Below are 20693 nucleotides of genomic sequence, written 5' to 3'. Positions count from 1 at the left end.
AAAGGCTCTGACGATCCCAGCTGAGTTGCCTGATCGTCAGAGGCTTTTTTTTAACTTCCAAAAGCATTTTTTCTACAACCTCTTTGTCCAAATAGATTGTAAAAAAAAATGTTTTTAAAAGTAAAAGAAAGATCGCACACCACAGTTGATCACCCCTGCACACTGTTCTACTTACCACATGCCTCCTTTTTGGCGTGCACTGCGCGCACACATCTCGCATTTGGTAGTAAACCAGTTCAGATTTCACCAGTGGTTGGAAGGGATCTTGCAGATCATCTAGTCTAACCCCCGTCCAAGCAGGAGACCCTACACCATTTCTGACAGATGGCAGTGCAGTCTCTTCTTGAAAACCTTCAGTGATGAAGCTCCCACAAGTTCTGAAGGCAACTTCTGTTCCATGGGTTGATGGTTCTCACTGTCAGAAAATTTCTCCTCCTTTCCAGGTTGAATCTCTCCTTGTTCAGTTTCCATCCATCATTCCTTATCTGGCCTTTGGGTGCTTTGGGGAAAAGGTGGATTCATTTTGTCAAACAAAGTAATACTTTCCTCAACTAGGCAGTTATATCCCAAAGGTGCTTTTTTTCAAGAGGCAACTGGACTTTCTTGTTTTTCTTTGAAGACGTTTCGCTTCTCATCCAAGAAGCTTCTTCAGCTCTGACTGGATGGTGGGGAATAGAATAGAATAGAATAGAATAGAATAGAATAGAATAGAATAGAATTTTTTAGTGGCCAGGTGTGATTGGACACACAAGGAATTTGTCTTGGTGCATATGCTCTCAGTGTACATAAAAGAAAAGATACCTTCATCAAGGTACAACATTTACAACGCATAGAATAGAAGAATTTATATTCCTTGTAGACAGCTGGTCATTGGCATCCTTTTAGAGAGTCATTGAGGCCACTTGGAGGTTTATCTGTGTCCTCAGGGTCACCTTCCATTCACCATCCAAGAAGCTTCTTCAGAGCTGAAGAAGCTTCTTGGATGAGAAGCGAAACGTCTTCAAAGAAAACCCAGAAAGTCCAGTTGCCTCCTGAAAAAACCCCTTTGGGACAACCAGGACCTGCATGACTGAGAATCTATAGAGACTTTTAGGCAGTTATAGGTTTATGGGATGTGCAAGCGCGCTTCCCTGGGGGTGGGGGGTGGAGTGGGGAAGGGGAGGAAAGCCAATGGCGGAGAAAAGAAAGGCGCTTCTGCAAAGTCTCCGGATTTACCGCCGGTGGCCTGGCTGCTTTTGAGCAATGCGTGCAATGCAACGGTTGCACGCGGCAAACAGCTTGTTTTGCGTGGCGAAGCCAGGCCAGGCAGCGCGCGGGGCTCGCGCGGAGATCCGCCTTCCAGCTCCCGGTCCTCCTTAAGCCGCAGCCGGGCTGCACCGCCTTCCTGCCGCCCTCCTCCGGCGCGCCCCGCGGACAGCCATGGCTCTGGGGCGCGCTGTTGGCTGCGCGGCCAGGCGCTTCTCGGCAGCGCCCGCCAAGGTACGCGGGTGGCGGGGAAGGGTGGCCGGGCACCGTCCCTCTCGGGAGGGGGTGGGGGGCCTCCAGGGACCGCGGGGCGGGGGGGGACGACGACGGTTGCACCCCTTGCACGGAGAAAGCTTGCGCGGGTCAGCTGCTGCTCTGCTAGCTTTTCCTGCTCCTCGCTCGCTTCCCTGCCTACTCCCTACCTGAGCCGGGTTCTTGCCTCTTTTCTTGGCTCCCCCCCCCCGTGCAAAAACCAATTATTTGGGGGGGGGGGTGTCGAATATATATATATATATATATATATATATATATGCTTATACCTCCTTATATTTACTCATATATGTGCTTATTGTATGATACCTACATATATTGTTGTGGCAAAATAAAATAAATAAAAAATGAAATAAAGTTTAGAGCAGGGGTCTCCAACCTTGGTCCCTTTAAGACTTGTGGACTTCAACTCCCAGAGTTCCTCAACCAGCTTTGCTTTGCTGGCTGAGGGACTCTGGGAGTTGAAGTCCACAAGTCTTAAAGGGACCAAGATTGGAGACCCCTGGTTTAGAGGTAGAAGTTAGTTTGGCTTAGAGCAGAATTCCTGGCTGGCTCAGGAATTCTGGGAGTTGAAGTACACAAGTCATTAAAGGGCCCCAGTTGCCCACCCTTAGATATTAGAGCAAGGGTGGGCAGCCGTGCCAGCTTTAAGACCTGTAGGCTTCAGCTTCCAGAATTCCCAAGCCAGCCATGTCTCTGTTAAAAGTCCACAAGTTTTAGAGTTGCCCATTCCTGGAATAGAGAAAGGTGTTGTTTTGTAAGGCTTCTCATGTCCTGATGACATTAATGAGGTTATTTATTTATTTTTATTTATTTATTTATTTTGTCACAACATTACATATAAGCACATATAATGAAAGGAAACAATAGGACAGGAACAGTAGGAACTTTTGTGCTCTTATGCACGCCCCTTATAGTCCTTTTAGGAATGGGGTGAGGTCAATAGCAGACAGTTTTTGGTTGAAGTTTTCGGGGTTTTGAGTAGAGACTATAGAGTCAGGTAGTGTGTTCCAAGCGTTAACAACTCTGTTACAAAAGTTATATTTTCTGCAATCAAGATTGAAGCGGTTAACATTAAGTTTGAATCTATTGGTTGCTCTTGTATTATTGCAATTGAAGCTGAAGTAGTCTTTAACAGGAAGGACATTGCAATAGATGATTCTGTGTGTTAAACACAGGTCATGTCTGAGTCGGCGGAGTTCTAAGTTTTCTAATCCCAGGATTTCAGGTCTGGAGGTATAAGGTATTTTGTTGTTTACAGAGGAGCAGAGAACTCTTCTTGTAAAATATTTCTGGACGCGTTCAGTTGTATTAATGTCTGAGATGTGGTATGGGTTCCAGACAGGTGAGCTGTATTCAAGAATGGGTCTTTGTAAATGTCTGGTTAGTAGTGTAGAGTTTTTGGAAAAGAAGCTATGCAAAATTAGGTTTACAACTCTTAGAGCCTTTTTTGCTATGTAGTTGCAATGGGCTTTGGCACTTAGATCATTTGATATGAAAACTCCAAGGTCTTTTACAGGATGGGGGTCATCCGTAAGGTAATGTCCATTAAGCTTGTACTTAGTGTTTAGGTTCTTTTTTCCAATATGTAGGACTGAGCATTTGCTGGTTGAGATTTGGAGTTGCCAAGTTTTAGACCAATCGGATACAAAGTCAAGGTCTTTTTGAAGGGTAGTAGTATTGTTGGTGATGTTAAATAGTTTAACATCGTCAGCAAAGAGAACACAATAACTTGAGATAACAGAGATCATTTATGTATAGTATGAAGAGTGTTGGTCCGAGAATTATGTTATGTTAAATATTAAATTATGTTATGTTAAATATTAGTTATGTCTTGACTTGGCCTGTTGTGCGAAGTGTGGTGGCGTTTAGTGTGGTTTGTGATTATTTTTCACAATTGCACGAAGTCGCCAAGATGATAATAATCCCCCCCCCCACAAACTGAGGTCCTGAAGCATGATTTTTCAACCCAACTACTTTAAGAGGGGTGGACTTCAACTCCCAGAATGCCCCACCCCACAGGGTACTGCAAGTCTGGCTCATCTTAAAGTAGGCTACTTTGAAAAACACAAAGCTTCACCAGGTGGATTTCTGCCCACTGCATATTTATAGTAGTGGCCAAACTTGTGGAAATCTTTTAGGAAAAGGGTATTTTTGAGGTTTGATGGCTAATAACACCACCTTGTTTTTGGAGTAGTACCATAAAATGATATATCAATGGAAAGATAATTTAATCAAGGATGTAATGCAATAACTTTTATGAAGAATTTGCTATTATAATAGCAGTTACAGTATAAAGAAGAAAAGTGAAACACGTAGAAAAAAGGAGATATACAAAAGTTATCAGTATGTCAGTTAATACTTAGTTGGGTAACCTTTAGCATGAATTACAGCTTTACAACGTCTTCCCATGGAGTGAACCAAGTCTTTGAGTTCTGCAGCTGCTATCATGTGAAACCAAGATTGAAGGATTGCTTCTGTCAACTGGGTTTTATTGCTGGGTCACTTCTGACTAACAAGTTTCTTTAGTTGGCTCCATAGATTTTCAATTGGGTTAAGGTTATTATCTGGGCTATTCCCAGGCCATTCCATCAGTGGAATAGGATCTTAAAACTACCCCCAAAAAGTGGTGTTTTTAGCCATCAAACCTCAAGAATACACTTTTTCCAAAAGGTTTCCACAATTTTGGCCAGTACTGTAGTTGTTTGTAAGATTTTTTTAAGCCACTTCAGCTGTAAGTCGCTTAGGGAAGTTGCTGACAAGCCAGTGCAGAAATAAATAGATACATACATACAGAATGCAATAAATCAAAAACTACATTCAATTATAGGTAAAGGTTGCTACTTAGAATGACAGTTGTGAGCAGAATTTCCCTTGGTAAACAAGGTAATTGCTAAGCAAGCCATGCCTGATTTCAACCTTTCTTTTTTTGCCATGGTTGTTAAGCAAATCACTGGAACAACTGCTGTTGTTAAGTGAATCATGTAGTTGTTAAGCGGATCCAGCTTCCCCCATTGACTTTGCTTGTCAGACCTGGGATGCTGCAACCATCCTAAATTCATGCCAAGTGCCCAAATTTTGATTCGTGACTGTGGGGATGTTTGTAAGTGAGTTATAAGTAAATGACTTTTTTCAGTGCTTTGAAGGATCAGTAAATGAGTGGCAGTAAGTCCAGGACTACCCATATTAACAATTGCATTTTTAATAACTCTGGTGTTTTAAAAAAGATTTTGAATAGTTCCCAAAAGAGCGGGGTTCCAGAGAAAGAGGAGGAGGGGAGCCCCCACATAGAGAGAACACCCACTTTTGCTTTCTCAAAGTTGTTAGCAAGATGCTAAGACATGCTAAGCAAGACAGCCCTCTGTACATGCACAGGGGCATGCTCTGTTCCTCTAGACCGATATTCTTCCTGGGAAGGGAAATCCTGCTTTGGTATGTGGGGATCTTCAGTGGACCTTCTCAATTGATTCAGATGGGGGCTGGGGGGCAGGATCTGTTGGGGAGAAGCCACCTCTCTCTCTCTTTGTCCAGCCAGATTTTGGTGTCACAATAGATCTTTGCACAGTTCTAGTGTACAGCTGCAGTGTAGACAAGATTAGGTCTACAAGAGATCCAGCATGTAACAGTCTGAGCCCAGCAAACTGGGTGTCTGATGCTGATCAGAAGTAGAGATCTACTAGATCTCCTGTCTACACACACACACACGCCTTAGAGATCCCCATCAGAAGCGTTGCTGCCGGGTTTTATTTGGGACTGAAGCTATTTCTGTGGTCTGACCTCTAAAGCTAAGCAGGGCCAGGCCTGGTTAATATTAGAATGGGAATCCACTAGAGAGTTCCTGGAAACGGAAAAGTCATCTGGTTCCCAAGAACATTGTAAGGGGAGGTCCACAAAGACGCCAGGAGTTGAGCGCCACTGGACAGAGGCTTTCCCTTTAGAAGAATAGAATAGAATAGGAATAGGAACATTAATAGAATAGGAATTAGAATTAGAATTAGAATAAGCTGGAAGGCACAGTAACAGTAACAGAGTTGAAAGGGACCTTGGAGGTCATCTAGTCCAACCCCCTGCTCATGCAGGAGACCTGTACTAGGGATTCAAGCCGTCTAGCAGCCGACCTTTCTGATCAACAAGCTCAGCATCTTAGCCACTGAGCCACCTAGCCAGGCTAAAGACCTCGGAGCTCTTCTAGTCCAGCCCCTTGCTCAAGCAGGAGACCCTATACCATTTCAGATAAGTGACTGTCCAGTCGTTTCTTTAAAAACCGTCCGTGTGATGAAGCGCCCACAATTTTGAAAGCAAGCTGGTGAATTGTCCTCACTGTTAGGAATTTTTAATTCCCATTGGTTGGAGTCTGTTTTAGTGCCTCGGGGAAATTGGTACAAAACCAAAGGAAAGGATAAAGATTCTGTGGGTCTGCTGAACCCATGGCTGGGAAGGAGAGGTGCCCATAGGGAATAAATATAACGTAGACTTGCCACCACTTCAGTTGAGACAGCCACAAGCAAATTCTGGCTTCCATCTTTGTGTCATGATCTCCAAGTGGCCTCCTTTCCTTCCCCAGGAGTGGCTGACAGAGGATTTCCTCAATTCCCTCAGAGCGATTGTGGGGAGCCCCAATGTGTCCACAGCCACCGTTGTCCGTGAGCAACATGGGCAGGACGAGTCTATGCACAGGTAGGTCTTTTCTACATCGGGAGGCCAGAAAATGTGCCGCACGCGATGGCCAAAAACGGGGCCTGGGGGACCCACACATGCCCTCCCAAGCTCTGTTATCACTGGCAGAGGGACACACCCACCCGTCCCGTCCACGCCCCTCCCGCCCCTCCCCAGGTCAAACACAACCCTGATGCAGCCCTCAATGAAATGGAATTTGACACCCCTGTCACAGATCCTAGTCATAGATCTGGCGTCTCCTGTTTTATTTATTTATTTATTTATTTATTATTTAAACTTATATACCGCCCTATCTCCCAAAGGACTCAGGGCGGTTTACAGGCATATAAAAACATCAATATACAAATTAAAATAATCATTAAAAGACTTATTCTAATGCCAATAATTAATAATACCAATTGTTAAAAATAGAAATATAAATATTAAAATCAATTTAAAACCCCTCTAAATTCAAAAATCTAAAAATCTAAGCCAGTCCTGCACAGATGAATAAATGAGTCTTGAGCTCGCGACGGAAGGTCCGAAGATCTGGAAGTTGACGGAGTCCTGGGGGGAGTTCGTTCCAGAGGGTGGGAGCCCCCACAGAGAAGGCCCTTCCTGGGCCGCCAGACGACACTGCCTAGCTGACGGCACCCTGAGGAGTCCCTCCCTGTGAGAGCGCACGGGTCGGTGAGAGGTATCTGGTCGCAGTAGGCGGTCCCGTAGATAACCCGGCCCTATGCCATGGAGCGCTTTAAAGGTGGTCACCAAAACCTTGAAGCGCACCCGGAAGGCCACAGGTAGCCAGTGCAGCCTGCGCAGGATGGGTGTTATGCGGGAGCCACGGGGGGCTCCATCTATGACCCGCGCAGCCGCATTCTGGACTAACTGTTTGGTCCCCCATGGATGTTGAGGAAATGGGAAATCTCAGACTTTTGAAATAATTTGGGGCTATATTTCCTCTGATAGGGCTGAGAATAAAAACAATGGATATAGGTAATCCTTGCTTAGTGACCACAATTGCGACCAGTAACTCTCTTTGCTAAGTGCCGCGGTCACTAAGCATATGACCTCAATAACATGTATGACCTCACTTTCACTTCAGTCATTAAATCAGTCACTCTGGTCATTAAGTGAGCCATCACATGGCCACAATTTACAATTTTGCTGCCGGCTTCTCCCTTGATTCTGTTTGGCGGAAGCCAGTTGTGAAACATGCAAATGGCGCTTGCATTACCACGGGGGAGTACACTACGATGGTCAGAAATGCGAGGATTGCTCACAGAACTATACTTATTTATTTATTTTATTTATTAAATTTTTATACCGCCCTTCTCCCGAAGGACTCAGGGCGGTGTACAGCCAAAATAAAAACAAAATATATACAATTTAAAACAACATTTGGAACTTGGAACGGTCACTAAACAAGGCATTCAGTAAGCGAGCTTTCCTTGTATCTCTTGATCTTTTCAAAGCCCAAATTGTATGTTGGATGAGCCCTTTTCTTTTAGGGTCCCTGGAAGAATTGTTGCTCTGTCCCCCAAAGGGTGGGGGAAGCACTGGGCTGGCTGTTTTGCAAAAGCCTTTTAAAAGTTATTAGTTATTAGAAATTAGAATAACAGAGTTGGAAGGGACCTTGGAGGTCTTCTAGTCCAACCCCCTGCTTAGGCAGGAAACCCTACACTGCTTCAGATACATGGTTATCTAACATCTTCTTAAAAATTTCCAGTGTTGGAGCATTCGTAACTTCTTCAGGCAAGTCGTTCCACTTATTGATTGTTCTAACTGTCAGGAAATTTCTCCTTAGTTCTAAATTGCTTCTCTCCTTGATTAGTTTCCACCCATTGCTTCTTGTTCTACCCTCAGGTGCTTTGGAGAATAGTTTGACTCCCTCTTCTTTGTGGCAACCCCTGAGATATTGGAACACAGCTATCATGTCTCCCCTAGTCCTTCTTTTCATTAAACTAGACCTACCCAGTTCCTGCAACCGTTCTTCATATGTTTTAGCCTCCAGTCCCCTAATCATCTTTGTTGCTCTTCTCTGCACTCTTTCTAGAGTCTCCACATCTTTTTTTACATTGTGGCGACCAAAACTGGATGCCATATTCCAAGTGTGGCCTTACCACACTTGGAGTGTGGTATTAACACTTCACATGATCTTGTTTATGCAGCCCAGAACTGTGTTGGCTTTTTTGGCAGCTGCTTCACACGGCTGGCTCATATCTAAATGGTTGTCCACTAGGACTCTAAGATCCCTCTCACAGTTGTTACTATTGAGCGAGGTACCACATATACGGTACCTGTGCATTTGGCTTTTCTTGCCTAAATGTAGAAACTTACTTATTATTTATTACTTATTATTTATTAAAAGTTCCTATTCGGCTAAGGTGTTTCCAGCCTTCTCTGAACAAATAGTCCTCGACTTACAACAGTTCATTTAGTGACTGGTCGAAGTTACAACGGCACTGAAAAAAGTGACATGATGGCTTTTCACACTTAATGACCGTTGCAGCATCCCCATGGTCACGTGATCAAAATTCAAATGCTTGGCAATTGACTCATATTTATGATGGTTGCAGTGTCCCCGGGGGGGGGGTGTCACATGATCCCCTTTTGCGACCTTCTAACTAGCAAAGTCAGTGGGGACACTAGATTCACTTAATGACCATGTTACTAACTTAACATCTTAAAGTGATTCGCTTAACAACCGTGGCAAGAAAAGTTGTAAACGGGGCAAAAGTCACTTAATAAATGTCTCACTTGACAACAGAAATTTTGGGCTCAGTTGTGGTCATAAGTCGAGGACTACCTGTACAGAGGCTTGCTATGTCCCTCCCTCCTAGGAACTGCCCCCCGGATGCCGTGGTCTGGCCCCAGAGTGTGGAGCAGGTCAGCTTGCTGGCAGCGACGTGCTACAGCCGAGGGGTTCCCATCATCCCCTTCGGGACGGGCACAGGCCTCGAAGGCGGGGTCACCGCCGTGCAGGTAAGAACCGGAGGAACTGCAGCCAGGTAGAGCAGAGGGTGGCCTGGTCCAAGCAGAGGCTCTTGGGGCTTAATCCTGCATGGGATCTGGTTGGAGTCTTAACTGGAGGTCGCTCTAGTTCAGCTGGACCTCGGGGCCTGGATCTGCTAACTCTGCTTGGTCTACATTTAAATCAATGTGGTTTCTTCAGTGTTGGTTGGTGGGACCTTCTGAACTCTGGATGGCCAGCTGGGATGGTGTGGATCAATTTTAATTCAGAATGGAGCTGGAAGGGACCTTGGAGGTCTTCTAGTCCAACCCCCTGTTCAAGCAGGAGACCCTACCTACACCATTCCAGACAAATGGTTGTCCAATCTCTTCTTAAAAACCTCCAGTGATGGAGCACTTACAATTTCTGGAGGCCAGTTGTTCCACTGGTTAATTGTCCTCCTTGTTAGGAAGTTTCTCCTTAATTCCAGGTTGCTTCTCTCCTTGGTTAGTTTCCATCCGTTGTTTCTTGTCCTGCCCGCTGGTGCTTTGGAGAATAAGTTGACCCCCCCCTCCACTCTGTGGACTGTAGACTAAAGCACTCTGTGGACAGCTTGGACATTTGGCAATAAGCTCCTTTTATTCTTGGATCAGCTACACGCAGCATCCCCCAAGCCTTAGAACTTGGTCTGTCAGCTGCAAATGCCTGGGTTGCCAGGCGCCCCAACCTACCCCAGACCACGTTAGGACTTGGTGTGTTGGGTGAACCATCCTTGAATGTCATGGGATCCTAGTCCAGAACCCAGAGTTTCCCCGGGCATTGAAAGGCTGATCCACAGGGAAGGAGATCCAGATTCAAGTCCTGTTACTAGAAAAGGGGAGACAAATAAGGGGGAGGGGCTTGCTCTCCGTCAGCCTGATAGCCAGGTTCCCTTTTGCACCCACCGGTGGTTCTTCTCTGCTCAAGGGCCCTGCCAAGTTCTGCTTTTAGCTGGGTGAGCCATTTCAATTAGGAAAAGAACAGACTGTTTCAGGAGGTGGGGGGCTAAGAAGGAGTATGGGAGATTAAAATATCTCCCCCCCACACACACAATTTGGAATCCTAGGTGGGTTTTCCTAACTTACATTCACATGAGACATGATTATTGTTGAAGCATGCTGTATGAATGAGAAACTGCAGTAAATCTCAGTGTGATTTTAATGCATTGGGTACCGCATTAAACGCATCGGGTACCGCTGGATGGCCGTTGGTAGTTGATTGTCAGTAAGACCGTCAGAGCTGTGAGTAATTAGCGTGGACACCACCAGGAGATTCCATGGCTGCAGCCTAGAGTAGGAATTTGTAGGAGCGTTAATGGAACAACAGAGTCTATGGAAGGTACCTTAGAGCAGGGGTGAAATCCAGCAGGTTCTGACAGGTTCTGGAGAACCGGTAGCAGAAATTTTGACTGGCTGGCCCCAGAGTGGGGTAGGAATGGAGATTTTGCAATATCCTTCCCCCAGGACTGGGGAGGGAATGGGGATTTTGCAGTATCCTTCCCCTGCCACGCCCACCAAGCCACACCACACCCACCAAGCCACGCCCACAGAACCAGTAGTAAAAAATTTGAATTTCACCATTGCTACCAGGCCATGCCCACAAGCCACACCCACAGAACCGGTAGGGAAAAATTTTGGAATTCACTTCTGCCTTAGAGGTCATCTATCTAATCCCCAGCTCAGGCAGGAGATTTGATTTTTTTTAATTTATTTATTTTATTTGCATTTATATCCCACCCTTCTCCGAAGACTCAGAGCGGCTTACACTATGTTAGCAATAGTCTTCATCCTATTTGTATATTTATATACAAAGTCAACTTATTGCCCCCCCAACAATCTGGGTCCTCATTTTACCTACCTTATAAAGGATGGAAGGCTGAGTCAACCCTGGGCCTGGTGGGACTAGAACCTGCAGTAATTGCAGGCAGCTGTGTTAATAACAGACTGTCTTACCAGTCTGAGCCACAGAGGCCCATTTTATCTGAAGTAAGTGACATGAACCGTGGTGGTGCAGTGGCTAGAATAGAGCTTTGCAGGCTAATTCTGCTGACTCCCAGCAGTTCGATCCTGACCAGTGACATGGTTGACTCCGCCACCCATCCTTCCGAGGTTGGTAAAATGAGGAGCCAGATTTTCGGGGGAGGAGGATATGCAAATAATGCTTATCTTATTTGCATATATAGTGCTGTAAAGTGTTTGGGGCGGGTATATAAATCTAAATGTTATTGCTGTTGCTAATATCAATTGCATCTTTGTAATTTGGTTCTTGGAGTTGTGTGAACCCTGCCTGTGTTTTCCCCCAGGGAGGTGTGTGTGTCAACCTGACGAAAATGGACCAAATTTCTGAACTTAACCCTGAAGATTTCACGGTTGCTGTAGAGGCAGGAGTGACGCGGAAGGCGCTGAACAAATACTTGCGAGGGAACGGCCTCTGGTTCCCTGTTGGTATGGCAGCTTGGAGATGGGGGGGAGGGAGAGGGAGAGGGGGGCATCGGGGGGGGGGATTTCCCTAGCAAACCCTACCACACAGTGGGGTTGTGTTGGTATACCTGTCCAGGTGCTCCAGTTGAGGCTCAGGCAGGGTCCCTGGGGGGAAGGGTCTAGATTTTAGATTCACAGTTGGAAGGGACCTTGGAGGTCATCTAGTCCAAACCCCCGCCCCCACCCAAGTAGGAGACCTTACACCTTTTCTGACAGATGGCAGTCTAATCTCTTCTTGAAAGCTTCCAGGGATGAAGCTCCCACAACTTCTGAAGGCAACTTCTGTTCCATGGGTTGATTGTTGTCAAAAATGTCCAAATAATGGCCACATTATTTGTGTGTGTGTGTGTGTCTAAAACCACACTCCTTTGGACTCCTCCATGGATGCCCCTTGGACCCAGTTTTGATGGAGCCCCTGAGAACCTCCAAGCGTTGCCCCCAAACTGTAATTTTTGGCTCTGAAGAAAAAGAGAAAACAAAAGTGACTTTGAGCAATCTGTCCTGTGTAGCCATTTGTTTATATTCACAATCTGTAATGAAAAAAACAAATTAATGCAAGATGCATTTAAGTTTTGCCCTGGCTTAGCCCACAGTTTGGGGGATGACTGGCCTTTAGGGTGTCCTCTGAAGTGCCCCCCTAAATAAAATTGGGTGAGCCAGAGCCGAGCTCCAAATGAAAAAGTTCATCTGATGCTTTTCTCTCATTTAGAAGAAGCTCTTCATCCTTAGCAAAAATGTCCAGAGCAGGGAAGGGAGATGCTGACAGAGTACAAGTAGTTACAACCGGTTGCTTAGTGGCTATTTGAAGTTATGATGGACCGTCCCAGGGATACACTTACATCAGAAGTTCCGATGGTCACCTCCCAGGTCTTACACAGATTAACAGAGCTGGAAGGGACCATGTAGATCACCTAGTCCCGGGATGTCAAACTCGTGGCATCATGGTGGCATCACGTGATGCATCGGGACTTTTTCCCTTTCACTAAACTGGGCGGGGGTGGAGCCAGGCCATGACGAATGCAGCCCATGGCCCGCGAGTTTGACACCCCTGACCTAGTTCAACTCCCCGTCCAAACAGCTGACCCTACACCATTTCTGTCCAATCTCTTCTTGAAAGCTTCCAGTGATGAAGCTCCCATAACTTCCAAAGGCGACTTCTGTTCCATAGGTTGGTTGTTCCCACTGTCAGAAAATTTCTCCTTATTTTAGGTTGAATCTCTCCTTAGTCAGCTTCCATCCATGATTCCTTGTCTGGCCTTCGGGTGCTTTGGAAAATAGCTTAACCCCCTCCGCTGTGTGGCAGCCCCTCAAATATTGGAAGACTGCTGTCATGTCTCCCCTGGTCCTTCTCTTCACTAGATTAGCTAGGCCCAGTTCCTGCAACCATTTGTCCTGTTTTAGCCTCCGGTCCCCTAATCTTCCTGGTTGCTCTTCTCTGAACTCTTTCTAGAGTCTCAACATCTTTTTTATAATGTGTTGACCAAAACTGGATGCAGCATTCTAGGTGTGGTCTTACAAGGGCTTCATAGAGTGAGATTAGTACCTCCCTTGCTCTTGGCGTAAGGCTCCTGTAGTTGTTGGGAGGTGGGTGAAGGTCTCCGGTTCTCCTCTCCCTTTGCTGTTCCCTTCCTCCTCAGACCCCGGAGCCGATGCCTCGCTCTGTGGCATGGTGGCCACTGCAGCCTCCGGGACAAACGCGGTGCGTTACGGCACCATGCGCCAGAATGTCCTCAACTTACAAGTGGTCCTGCCAGATGGGAGAATCCTGCACACAGCTGGGCAGAATCGGCGGCCCAGGTATCCCCTCACCTGCCTCTCTCTTCCCCCTTGGGTCTTATCTGGGTGGGTGGCAGGCAGGGAACTCTCGTGGCAGAGGCCTCAGGGTGAGCTCCCATCTTCCAAAGGTGCCCCTTCAGTGGTCCCCTTCAGAGATGCATGTCTGGCTTCAAGCGCACGGCAGTTTGCTTAGAATTGTATAAGCCAGTTTGGATTAGGGTTTAAGGCGACAGTCTAGAAATCAGGAGAGTCTTGAGTTCTAGTCTTGAAAGCCAGCTGGTTGACTTTGGGCCAATCACTAGGAGATGGTGAGTTCTAGTCCTGCCTTAGGCATGAAAGCCAGTTGGGATAAAAATAAATAGAGAACCACAATGAGGTCCTGCGTGTTAAGATGTGATGTCACAAATCCTGTTATAATGGGTGTGACATAGGAGGTCCTCTCATGCCCACAAGCACACCACCAAGCTGAGAGAACACCCAGAACGGTTTAACCCCAAGTTGTGTATTTTCCTTTCCCTTCTGATTGTTGTCCTGCAGTCACAGGGCATGGCCAGTAGGGGGAGCAGGTCACATGGCTACGTGAATTCCAGTTGGTTAAAAAAAACCCTCAATAAAGGCTCTTTGACTACCTATATTGAGATCAGGTTGTGGTTGTCCCGAAGGTGCTTTTCCAAAAGGCAAATGGACCTTCTTTGCTTTTCCTTGAAGACCTTTCACTTCTCATCCAAGAAGCTTCTTCAGTTCTCCCAATTCTTCCCAGAACTGAAGAAGCTTCTTGGATGAGAAGCAAAAGGTCTTCAAGCCAAAAACAAAAGTCCAGTTGCCTTTTGAAAAAGCACCTTTGGGACCAATGCTCTTGAGTTGTCGGTACCTTCTGGCTGCCATCTGCTGTTCTTCTGGATATTTACATAGCAGGTCTGGTGGTTGTCCAGTTACACACACACACAGACAGCGCCAGTTTCTTGGCTGTGACATGGAAGAGGTTGGCTATTCCTTTTCTGTAGTCCTGGCCTTCTCCACGCACGTCCATCAGATCCAGCCCTGCTTCCCTTTTGGAGATCAGCAAAGCTGGGTGAGATGTGGTCACCAAGTCAGGGGTCTCTCACCAACGGGGTGCTAAAAGCAGGAAAGGGGACCTAGGTTGGCTTTTTGGACCTCACCAGGTTCTTCCTTCCTCTGCAGGAAAAGTGCTGCTGGATACCACCTAACGGGGCTGTTTGTAGGCTCAGAGGGGACCCTGGGGTTCATCACCCAGGCCACGCTGAGACTGCATGGTATTCCTGAAGCCTCCATGGCGGCCATCTGTGCCTTCCCCAGCATCCAAGCAGCTGTGGACAGCACAGTACAGGTTCTCCAAGCCGGGCTCCCCATTGCCCGCATTGGTGAGTAAGACCCTAGATGTTCGTGGGGAAGGGGAACTGGGAGGGGAGAGGCAGAGGAACAGCAACAGCACCACTTAGACTTATATACCGCTTCACAGTGCTTTACAGCGCTGTCTAAACAGTTTACAGAGTCAGCCTCTTGCCCCCAACAATCTGGGTCCTCATTTTACCAACCTCGGAAGAATGGAAGGATGGGTCAACCTTGAGCAGTCAGGATCTAACTCCTGACAGTGGGCAGGATCAGAATTAGCCTGCAATGCTGCATTCTAACCACTGTGCATCATGGATGGATGGGTGGAAGAGCAATAGCACTTAGTCTTATATACCACTTCACAGTGCTTTACAGCCCTCTCTAAGTGGTTTACTGAGTCAACCAATCGCTCCCAACAATCTGGATCCTCAGTTTACCCACTGAGGTAAACTGGAAGGACAGAAGGCTGAGTCAATCTTGAGCTGGTGAGGATCAAACTTCTGGCAGTCGGCAGTTTGCCTGCAATACTGCATTCTAATCACTGGGAAGGAAGGAAGGGCAATAGCAATATCATTTAGACTTGTTTCTTTGTGCTTTACCGCCCTCTCTAAGTGGTTTACAGAGTCAGCCTCTAACCCCCAACAATCTGGGTCCTCAATTTACTGACCTCGGAAGGACGGAAGGTTGAATCGACCTTGAGCCGGTCAGGATCGAACTCCTGGCAATGGGCAGAGTTAGCCTGCAATGCTGCAGTGTAACCACTGTGCCACCACAGAACTGGGCAGAGAGGAGACACAAGATTCCACTTGTGTTGTTTGAAAGAGAATTTGCAATCAGATGGGACTGTGGTGGCAGTTATGGAGGAAGGGGAAGTTGTGTCTAAATGGCTTGCATTCCATTGTACAAAGGGGGGTGGGTGTTTCTGGGTGTGGTCAGATGTTTACAAACTTGACAAACCATCACAACTTGCAGCTGTAATGGGAAGGCTCCATTACAGTCGTAAATCGAGGACTACCCATGCTGTGCAATTCAAAAACTGGCTGCCGGTCTTTGGTAAGCCAGGTTGGCTGGGCCCTCTCCTATTTCGGAGCCTCCTTCCCCCACAGAGTTCCTGGATGAGGTGATGATGGGCGCCTGTAACCGCTACAGTGGCCTGAGCTATGCAGAACTGCCCACCCTCTTCCTGGAGTTCCACGGCACTCAGCAGAGTGTGGAGGAGCAAGTAGGGGCCACAGGTATGTCCCACGTAGAGGGGCCTGGGGAGGGGAAGCCTGGGGGATCCAGCATATGGCTGGACCATGACTTGGTTTGCACAGCACATGAAGTGTGCGAATTCGCGAAGTGTGTGCATTCAGCTCTGCATAGAGCTTGGCAATGCATGGACCCAGATGCTTCTGTATAGGTAGTCCTGTATATCATCTTCTTTTAATGACCCCATAATACCTTGTGGGGTGGAGTCCGGGCACCTGAGTGGAGCTAGCAGAGCGTTTAATGGCCAGATGCCCTCCCGACGCCAATGCAGAGTTTTATTCAGCAGATATATTCTCACTGTGCCCAGAGAAAGAAATATCTGCCTCTACCTAGGATTGAACTCAGAACCTCCTGATTGTGAGGGGAGAGCTCCACCTCTAGGCTATGCATCACTCAGTGAAGGGAATCACTCATCATCATCTTTTAATGGCCCCATAATCCCTTGCGGGCTGGAGTCTGGGCAACTGAATGGAGCTGAGTGTTTACTGGCCGGATGCCCTTCCTGTCACCAATGTGGAGTTTTGTTCAGCAGATTGTGCTGAAATCTGCTCATTGTGCCCAGAGAGTGAAATATCTGCTTCTACCTAGGATCAAACTCACAGACTCCTTCCTGATTGTGAGGCGAGAATTCCACCTTTTGGCCACCACACCACTGATAGGTCCTATATATATAGTCCTTGAATTATGACCTCAATTGAACTCCAAATTTCTGTTGCTAAGCAAGACAGATATTAAGTCTGCCCTGAGTCCTACGGGAGATGGTGCGGTATATAAGTATGATTAATAAATAAATAAAATAAATAAATAAGTGAATATTTTGTCCCATTTTATTTCCTTACTTGCCACGGTTGTTAAGAGAATCCTAGCAGTGAAAACAATGAGCCAACAGTTAATTAACAATCTTGACAAGGAGAATAATTACCCAGTGGAATGGGTTGCCTTTGGTAGTTGTGGGCCCTCCATCACTGGAGGTTTTTAATAAGATACTGGACAGCCACATGCCTGAAATACTATAGGGTCTCCTGCTTGAGCGGGGGTTGGACTAGAAGACCTCCAAGGTCCCTTCCAGCTCTATTCTGAATGATGGATTAAATTACTGCAGTTGTTAAGTTAGTACCTTGATTATTAAGTGAATGCCACTCCCAGCCTGACTTTGCTTGTCAGAAGGTCGTAACATCATATGATCCTGCGCATGTCATAACCGTGGTAAATATGACTCATAAAAGCCACCTTTTAGGACCTCCAAGCAACAAGCAAAGTCAAAGGGGGAAGTCAGATTCACTTAATAATCAAGTTACTAACTTAACAACTGCAGTGATTCAATCCGTTATTCAGAACAGCTGGAAGGGGCCGTGGAGGTCTTCTAGTCCAACCCCCTGCTTAAGATGGAGACCCGATGCCATTTGCCTAGCATCCAAATTTTGATCATGTGACCTTGCAGTGGTCATAACAGTCATAAAAGAGAAGACGCCTAGAGAGTTCCTGGAGGTCTAGCCGTTCGGAAGCTGATCGGACACTAGTGAAGTCCTATACTAGGACTTACCTAGTGGCATTGAGGAAGCGGCGTAGCTCGCCTCCTCCCTCATTGCATCGGCAGATAACCGCCCAGCCGCCCTGTTTCGGGTGACTCGCTCCCTCCTACACCAGGGGGAACGGGACGACCCGTTGCAGGGACGTGCTGAGGAGTTTAACGGTTATCTATACGATAAAATCGTTCAGCTTCGGGATGGTCTGGACCAAGATTATGATGATGCGGTGAGATGCTCGAGGCGGTCTTGGTGACATTGTTTGGGATGAGTTTGACCCTGTGGCTCCGAGGACATGGACAGGTTGTTGGGTAGGTTGAATGCCACCACGTGTTTACTGGACCCGTGCCCCTCTTGGCTGGTGCTGGCCACTCGGGAGGTGACACGAGGCTGGCTCAGGCGATTCGACCGCTTCTTTGGTGGAGGTGTCTTCCGCCTGCCTTGAAAGAGGCGGTGGTGAGGCCCTCCTTAAGAAGCCGCCCCTGGACCCGGCTGTTTTAGGTAATTATCGTCGGTCTCAACCCGCGCGAAGGTTGTAGAAATATGGTGGCATATCAATTTCCCTTGCACCTGGATGAAACTGTCTATCTAGACCCGTTCCAGTCCGGTTTTCGCCCGGTTACAGCACGGAGACGGCTTTGGTCGCGTTGGTGGATGATCTCTGGAGGGCCAGGGATGAGGTTGCTCCTCTGCCCTGGTCCTATTAGACCTCTCAGCGGCTTTCGATACCATCGACCATGGTATCCTGCTGCGCGGTTGGAGGGATTGGGAGTGGGAGGCACCGTTTATCGGTGGTTCTCCTCCTATCTCTCCGACCGTCGCAGTCGGTGTTGACAGGGGGCAGAGGTCGGCCCCGAGGCGCCTCACTTGTGGGGTGCCGCGGGGTCGATCCTCTCGCCCTCCTGTTCAACATCTACATGAAGCCGCTGGGTGAGATCATCAGTGGTTTCGTGTGAAGTACCAGCTGTGCGGATGACACCCAGCTGTACTTTTCACACCGGACCACCCCAACGAAGCTTTCAAGTGCTGTCCCGGTGCCTGGAGGCCGACGGGTCTGGATGGGGAGAAATAGGCTCAAGCTCAATCCCTCCAAGACAGAGTGGCTGTGGATGCCGCATCCCGCACAGTCAGCTAAATCCGGCTGACCATCGGTGGCGAGTCATTGGCCCGATGGAAAGGGTCCGCAACTTAGCGCCTCCTGGATGAGCGGCTGTCTCTAGAAGATCATTTGACGGCCGTCTCCAGGGGAGCGTCACCAGGTTCGCCTGGTACGCCAGTTGCGCCTTTCTGGACGGGATGCCCTATGCACGGTCACCACGCACTCGTGACGTCGCGCCTGGATTACTGCAATGCTCTCTACATGGGGCTCCCCTTGAAGGGCATCCGAGGCTGCAGTTAGTCAGAATGCGGCTGCGCTGGTGATAGATGGAGCCCCCGTGGCTCCCGTATAACACCCATCCTGCGCAGGCTGCACTGGCTACCTGTGGCTTTCGGGTGCGCTTCAAGGTGCTGGTGACCACCTTTAAAGCGCTCCATGGCATTGGGCGGGTTACTACGGGACCGCCTACTGCTACGAATATCTCTCACCGACCTGCAGCGCCTCACAGAGAGGGTCTCCTCAGGGTGCCGCCAGCGGCAATGTCGTCTGGCGGCGCCCAGGAAGGGCCTTCTGTGGGGCCCCACCCTCTGGAATGAACTACCCCGGTCTTCGTCAGCTTTGGACCTCCGGACCTTCCGCTGGGCTTAAAACATACTTATTTAATTGTGCAGGGCTGAGCTAAATTTTAAATTTTAAATTACTGGTTTTTAAATTGGCTTTTATTTTATATTTTTAATTTTAAATTAACAGGCGTTTAGAATAAGTTTTTTAACTGTTTTTATATTTCTTACATTGTATTTATGTGTTTTAAATGCCTGTACACCGCCCTGAGTCCTTCGGGAGATAGGGCGGTATATAAATTTGATAAATAAATAAATAAATAAATAAATAATGGTCACAAGCCTTTTTTTGCAGTGCCGTTGTAACTTTGACTGGTCACCAAACGAAATGGTTGTAAGTCAAGGACTGCCTGTATGATTCAGTAGATCAGGGTTGAATCATCCTATAAACCAGATCAATAGGACCAGGTTGCCTTGGGGGCAGAAGGGGGATTTAATGCCAGTCTTCCTCTGCAGAGGCGATTGTGCAGTCCAACGGGGGCTCGGACTTTGCGTGGGCCCGGGAGCCGGAGGCCCGTGGGCGGCTCTGGGCGGCTCGACACAATGCCTGGTATGCAGCTTTGGCTCTTCGTCCTGGCAAGAAGGTGAGCTGGAGGGCAGCCAGGTTATCTTGAAAGAACAGTTCCCTACTTTGCAGTTTGGCTCACTTTTCTGAGCAATCTAGAGTGATCTCCTTGCCTTGCACTTTCCTTGATCCCAGTTCTGGGTTTCAAAACTGGTTGACGATGTGGCTCTATAGCAGTGTTTCTGAACCTTACACTTAGGCAAGAAAAACCAAAAGTAGACATACAAACTGGCTGAAATTAGGCTTAATAGCAGTAACTCAGAGAGAGAGCTTGGAGTCTTAGTGGGAAATCAATGAAATATGAGCCAGTAGTGTGCGGCGGCAGCCAAAAAAGCCAATGCAATCCTAAACTGCATTAACAGAGGGATACAATCAAGATCAAGCGAGTTTACTAATACCACTCTATAAAACCATAGTAATACCACTAGAATGCTGCATCCAGTTTTGGTCACCACACTATAAAAAAGATGCTGAGACTCTGGAAAGAATGCAGAGAAGAGCAACCAGGATGATGAGGGGACTGGAGGCTAAAACATACAATGAACGGTTGCAGGAACTGGGCCTGGCTAGTCTAGGGAAGAGAAGGACCAGGGGAGACAGGATAGCATCTTCCAATATTTGAGGGGCTGCCACAGAGAGGAGGAAGGGGGTCAAGCTATTTTCCAAAGCACCTGAAGACCAGACAAGGAACAATGGATGGAAACTGAACAAGGAGAGATTCAGCCTAGAAATAAGGAGAAATTTTCTGACAGTGAGAACAATCAGCCCATGGAACAGAAGCTGCCTTCAGAAGTTGTGGGAGCTTCATCCCTAGAAGCTTCCAAGAAGAGACTGGGCTGCCATCTGTCAGAAATGGTGTA

At 47.4% G+C, this 20693-nt stretch overlaps 1 protein-coding gene across 5 annotated transcripts in view; it reads left to right on the top strand.

Moving 5' to 3' along the window:
* Positions 1–1170: 1170 nt before the first annotated feature.
* LDHD (lactate dehydrogenase D) overlaps positions 1171–20693 on the top strand; it is a 41312-nt gene continuing 21789 nt past the window's right edge. For 2 of the 5 annotated variants that reach the window (XR_009151950.1, XM_058155431.1), the window contains exons 1-8: positions 1172–1479; positions 6080–6192; positions 9015–9156; positions 11466–11607; positions 13281–13440; positions 14602–14801; positions 15879–16007; positions 19725–19852. Coding sequence is in view for 3 of the 5 variants with exons in the window: in XM_058155431.1 (XP_058011414.1) it covers positions 1420–1479; positions 6080–6192; positions 9015–9156; positions 11466–11607; positions 13281–13440; positions 14602–14801; positions 15879–16007; positions 19725–19852 (1074 nt within the window). In the remaining 2 variants the exon portion in view is untranslated. Of the gene's footprint in view, positions 1480–6079; positions 6193–9014; positions 9157–11465; positions 11608–13280; positions 13441–14601; positions 14802–15878; positions 16008–19724; positions 19853–20693 lie in introns of all 5 variants that reach the window. The other 3 variants (XR_009151949.1, XM_058155429.1, XM_058155430.1) reach the window with 2 other exon arrangements.

The sequence above is a fragment of the Ahaetulla prasina genome, chromosome 12 (assembly GCF_028640845.1).
Source record: "Ahaetulla prasina isolate Xishuangbanna chromosome 12, ASM2864084v1, whole genome shotgun sequence".
NCBI lineage: Eukaryota > Metazoa > Chordata > Lepidosauria > Squamata > Colubridae > Ahaetulla > Ahaetulla prasina.
The sequence above is the reverse complement of the archived record's forward strand: the minus strand, read 5'-3'. Positions and strand labels throughout refer to the sequence as shown.